This window comes from Typha angustifolia, chromosome 10 (assembly GCF_048772165.1).
Source record: "Typha angustifolia cultivar Huaian chromosome 10, ASM4877216v1, whole genome shotgun sequence".
NCBI lineage: Eukaryota > Viridiplantae > Streptophyta > Magnoliopsida > Poales > Typhaceae > Typha > Typha angustifolia.
In genome coordinates, this window is record NC_133248.1 from 9129236 (window position 1) to 9135235 (window position 6000).

The following is a 6000-nucleotide window of genomic DNA, read 5'->3' on the forward strand; positions in this document are numbered from 1 at the left end:
AGAGAGAGATATCTTTTTATGAAATTAAATAGTAAGTAATAAATATAAAATTGATGGAAAAAGGTGAGGAGAGGGAAAAGTAGGTAAAAGTAAAATAAAATAACATTGAGGTATCGTAATATAAAGAGGCTTATATATGAACATCAGCCTGGCCTGACTTATGTAAAACCCCTATCATTTTACTAGAGTCTTAACACTGTACTGTTATCTGGTAGGGGACCCAAATCCAAATCTTTCTCATATTATTAGGTTTTAAGCAGTCCGTTGGTAGTGCTCCTTGACACTGTTACAATGGATAGGTTCTTTTGCTCTGTAGGCCATGCCTTGCATCGTGGGGCTGCAGTCTGCCATCCATGTCTCCTCTCCCCAGAATATTATATATATATATATATATAGAGAGAGAGAGAGAGAGAGAGAGAGAGAGAGAGAGAGAGAGAGCCACCATGAAAGGCTATTCATATTGGTAGGCCCTCTTGCCTCTTTCATAGTGGACATCTTTGGCATCATCCACACACACCACACCACACCACACCACACCACTAGATTATGCTTCTGAAGCTAAGAGAGAGAGAGAGAGAGAGAGAGAGAGAGAGAGAGAAGCAGATTTGGGTTGGGTGGGGCAATTGCCCTGGTGGAACCTCTGTGAGCAAAATATTAGTGTTTGTGCCTTTTGACAACAGTCCTCATATAAACCTGCTTTGGGGCGATCCTTACCGCCAGGTGGTTGGTGTTCATTTGTTGGGTCCCCCATACGACACTGCCCCAAAACCTTTCTGAGAGAAAGGAGGGGGTGGCCTCCCAGTGGCACCCCACTTGCTCTTTGGATGTTTCTATGGCTAAGGGATTTTTTTATATTAGATTGCAGTTGCTGGGTGGTAGTAATAGATAATAAATGAGTTTATTCATTCATATCCCCCCTCTACATTCCTACCCTGCTGAAATTGTTCGAGCTGGTGGATGCCACGAGCCATTATGGTTTGTCACACAAACCTATATATTCATATAAAAAGTCAATAATACTCATGCGCCAATAAAAAAAAAGAAAAAGAAAAAGAAAATTTATTACATGGGAAGAAGAAGAAGCAAGCAGAGGGAGTTAGAAATTGGAATAAAACAACATATGGGTTATTACAATCATCCAAAATCTGAGCTCTGCTCTCAGGATTAAGTTTACTTACTTACCCACCTATCCACATTGCCCATCACTTCCTTGCAGTCTTTTTCCATACCCCTATTCTTTTAAAGATCCCCCATCCCCATTTTGTCCATTGAACCACCTCCAAATAGAGAAAACAGTCACTTTCCCCTTTTCCTCCTACATCCCATGCCCCGTGCTCCAATCCTTTTCCTCTATAAATGCTTAGAATTAACATAAAAAGACAAGACTACCCTTCTCAACAATTCCACCTATCCAAAGCCCATATGATATATGCAAAGAGTTGAGAAGGCCATCCAATACTAGTTATAATATAACCCGCCCACTCGTTCTGATCTCTACTAAACTTCCCCATTAGCGTCCCCAATCAATCCCTTCATCTCTTCTTCGGCTATCGCCCCTACAACTTCTAAGTTGGTCAGCTTCCTGGCCCGCATGGCCTCCAACTCCCAGTCCGTCTGGCCGAGCACGGACAGGGAGACGAGCGCAACGCAGGCCAGCTGGGCCGAGAGGAGCCCGTACCAGAGGCCGCCGAACCCCGCACGGGCCCCGAAGGCTAGACCGACGGCGACCGGGGCGCCGACGAGGTAGAAGGAGAGAAGGTTGATCCGGGCGCCGACGGCTGGCCTCGCGGTGCCGCGGAGCACGCCGCAGCCGGTCGTCTGCGGGCAGTTGCCGAGCTCGCACACGCCGAGGAGCGGCAGGGCCGCCGCAGCGAGCCGCACGACGGATGGGTCCGGCGTGAAGAGCCTGACCCACCGCTCACGGAAGGCGGCGGTCCACGCCACGTGGACGAATCCGATTAGTAGGGCGCACCCGAGCGCCACGTGCGCCGCCAGCCGGGCGCGCTTCGGCTTGCCGGCGCCAAGTTCATTGCCAACCTACGTCAAAGGAACTGAATAAGCATTCACAACCAATGCAACAGTGGTGGTGGTGGTTTTTGGTGTGTGGGGGGTGTCCTACGTGGCACCAAAGTCGGAGCCGCACGAATCTTGAAGTATGAGCTTACCCGAGTAGAGACGCAGGCGGCGAGGGCCATGGGGAAGGTGTACATGAGGCTGGTGGTCTGGATCATGACGGCGGTGGCCCCCACGGCCGCGGTGGGGTTGGGGAGATAGCCGGCGAGGACGGTGACGATCTCGTACCACCACCACTCGAGGCAGACCCCGAAGCAGCTCGGCACGGCCAGCCTCACGAGCGGGCCCACCTCGCTGACCACCTCGCGCGCCGTGGCCCACCCTGTCCACGTGACCTCGCAGGTCCGGGCCCACCAGAGGTATAGCACGAGGAATATCGCCATGTTGAGGTTGGTGAGCGACGCGGCGATGGCAACCCCGGGGACGCCGAGGCGGAGGGAGAAGACGAGCACGACGTTGAGTGGCACGTGGAGGGCGACGGCGAGGGCGGAGCAGGCGGCCATGGGGCGGGTGACCCCCTGGGAGCGGAGGAAGACGCGGAGGGGCTGGAGGAAGGCGTTGGTGAGGAGGTCGGGGAGGGAGTAGAGGCAGTACTGGGCAGCGATGGCGGTGATGCTCGTGTCCTGGCCGAGGAAGGTAAGGATCGGGGAGAGGTTGAGCCAGAGGAGGGAGATGGGGATCGCAGCGAGGAGGAGTAAGAGGAAGGAACGCTGCAGGGAGAGGGTGAGGAGCGGGTAGTTCTTGGAGCCGAAGGACTGGGAGCAGAGGGGCTCGAGGCCGGAGGCCAGGCCGAAAAGGACGGAGTAGCCAGTGATGTTCGTGAAGCCGATCGAGAGGGCGCCGCCGGCAAGTGGGAGCGGCCCAAGGCGGCCGAGGCAGAGGACGGACACCATCGCGCGGAGGTATACGAGGAGGTTCATGGCGGTGATCGGGAGGCAGAGGGAAGACAGCTCACGCAATTCGTCGAGCACCTCATGGACGAGGGAGGGGTTCGCCGGATTCCTGTCTCCTCCTCCTTGCTCTTCCTTCGATAAGGAGGACGGTGGTGGTGATTTCTTCTTCACCGCCATTTTCTGAACGGAGGAAGGAAGGGAAAGGGTGGGGTTCTGGGAATCTCTTCTTCGCCCTACGCTTGTTATATATATATTGGGAGAGCGGATGGCTACCACCCCCTTTGTCTTATTCATGTCGGATATTTACACCAAGCACCCTGTGTTTATGCAAAATTAGTACCTAAAATTCCCCTGTTTATAGAATGCAAGTGCAAGAGGAATAAAAGGATCTCTAGAATGGAAAATGTTGGGCCAACAAAGGAGTTTAGTAGAAATTCGAAGGGCTCTCACATAAATAAAAGATCTAAGAGGGGCAGAAAGGAAAAGAAGCAAGATCCGTTGGGAGGGGAAGGGTCTGTACTTGGGCGGCTTTAGGCGGCTGCAGGTGAGACGCACGTGTGAGATGACTAGTCGAGAGTGGTCTTATCTGAATTGGACGCGTGGCAAGGCGGGAGTCCAACTTCTGACGGCGGTCTCAGTAAGTAATGACCGCCGTCAGAGACAAATCAATGGGATTGGACGCTCTGCTTGGCAGAGGATCGCCTGCAGACCTATTGCAGGAACTTACTACAACAGAATACGTGGCCTCCACCTATTGCTGGAAAAACCTAAAAAGTATTCAAGATATTTGTTAACCTCAGCTATTTCTAATCCGATCCTTCTTTCTGCCTAAAATTTCCATATCACCCCCTTAATTAACTTTAACTAATGTCTATAAATGAACATTCCATTGGGGACACTATATTACTATTCAAAGTACCAAAAATATCCTTGTCTTCCTTTTTCTTTTCCTTTTTATTTATGGTATTTTTAGGAGTATTTTAAGAATTTAATTCTTATGATTAAATAAATCATAGCCTCAGATTAAGATATTAGTTAAATTAATAGTAGAGCGTAACATGGAAGTTGTAGATAAGGTTTTAATCACGAAAATACCATAGTGTGGCGTATTATTCAATAATTTTATCGCAAACTTTATCTTGATTTAGTAACGAATCATCTTTCGAAAAGATAAATTATACATATTTTATTATATATTTAATATAAATAATAAATATGTTTAGTTTTAAAAGCTCAATCTTATTATTACTAAATTTTAAGAAACTTTTTTACAACCAGCTCGCCTAACTATAAAATTATAAATTATATTTCACCCTATCAAGTATGGTTTTGAGATATATGTTACATAGTTGCACAACTATCTAACTGAAAGTATCACACTCTATCTAGCATCCTATATTTTATTTTGTTTCATACATACTAATGGTACATTCATCTTGATCTGCATGACAACCTAAGTGGGAAGCTATTACAAATAAGATTAAAGTAGCTTTCTTATCAACTAAAGGAAAAATATATATCAGCAAACATAAAATGATTCAAGCTCTCGATCATCTATTTTGTCTCAGGAGTAGTCAAACAGTCAAAAAGGGAGCAAATATTAGCAAAAAAAATATAAAAATTTAATAATATTTCAATCAAATCAACCGAGATTCGAACTCGAAAACACATAAAATATAAGCCCCTTTTAATGATGTGAACACAATCCTATATGTGATTTGATTAAGATTGTGAATGGAATTCTCGATGCCTATGAAAGAACAAGTAGATCGCGAGAAATATGCACATAAGGCTCGCTTTTGGATCCTTATGTCAGTTAGGTTTGCCTAACTAGATCTCGATAGCTCGTTTTATTCCTTTAGCTTTCCTTAGTAGGCATTAAGAGAAGATTATTTGCTTGTCGGCTCTTCGGTTGCCTTACTTATTTTAATATTTTCATGTCATAAAGTTTAGGGTTAATTTATCCATGATAGAAGCTATATGTTTGATTATAGTGCTAAAACTAAGACAGGCAATTTGCCAATAGAAATCCTTGTCTAACTTATCCTATTCGATCCAACTCTTGGAGCATATGGCATGGTTGATGGTAACTAATTGGTACCTTCTAAGAAAACAAACATATTAATAAATAGAAGAAGTACTGGGAGAGCATAATCCCTTTGTTGTCATCATGATGTGGAGCTTGTACTACACTTTTTACAGTACACAATATCAAACTACCTCTCTTCCAACTATTTTAATAAAAAATATAATATACCATCATATAAACTTAACACTAAAAAAATATTTGAAACATAGCTAATATTATTAACATTTATAAGAAAAATAAAATATTAACATTATTAATTGTTTATATATATAAGACGTTGAATTTATCCACGATTTGTTTAAAAACTTTTAAATGAAATGCTGATAGATACAGCAAAATCTCTATTTATTTTTATTTTTATTTTTTGCCATGTATGAAATATTAATCGGATCAATAATATATAAGAAGACACTGAAAGTATTAGAGTTTTCTCTTTTTAGATAAAACACTAATAAATTTAGTATTTATTAAAACAAACTTATTTTGATATTAATTTTGAAGAGTGCTATATTCAACTTATTTTGGAATATATATCACAAGAGACTAAGCTGATGTATTCTGTTATTATATATTAAGGAAATTTATAATAGATGTTATATATCCTTAAATTTATTATCATTCACAGTCAACCATATCAATATTTTTCATTCAATCATCACATTTTATTTTTAATATTTTAAAAACACTTTTAAATTAACTTTAACTTTAACTTTAACTTTAATAGTTGCTGTCGAAATGGAAAGTATCATATCATGGTATCACTTCTAAAAATTAAAACTACCAAATATGGCCCCCTTTTATCTTTATACTTACTCAAGGATAATATGATCATTTTACATTTCGAGTTAATCATTATAAAGATAATGTCAAGTGTTTTTAAGATATTAAAAGCAAAATATAGGAGTTGAATGATAAAAAAATCAACATGATAAGATATAAGAAAGG

General features: G+C 42.9%; 1 protein-coding gene across 1 annotated transcript; it reads right to left on the reverse strand.

Moving 5' to 3' along the window:
* Window positions 1–984: 984 nt before the first annotated feature.
* LOC140768563 (protein DETOXIFICATION 54) lies at window positions 985–3209 on the reverse strand. Its single transcript, XM_073108886.1, has 2 exons — window positions 2166–3209; window positions 985–2037 (listed from the first exon to the last, which is right to left on the reverse strand). The coding sequence occupies exons 1-2, from the start codon at window positions 3141–3143 to the stop codon at window positions 1498–1500; spliced, it is 1518 nt and encodes a 505-aa protein (XP_072964987.1). The 5' UTR covers window positions 3144–3209; the 3' UTR covers window positions 985–1497.
* Window positions 3210–6000: the final 2791 nt, after the last annotated feature.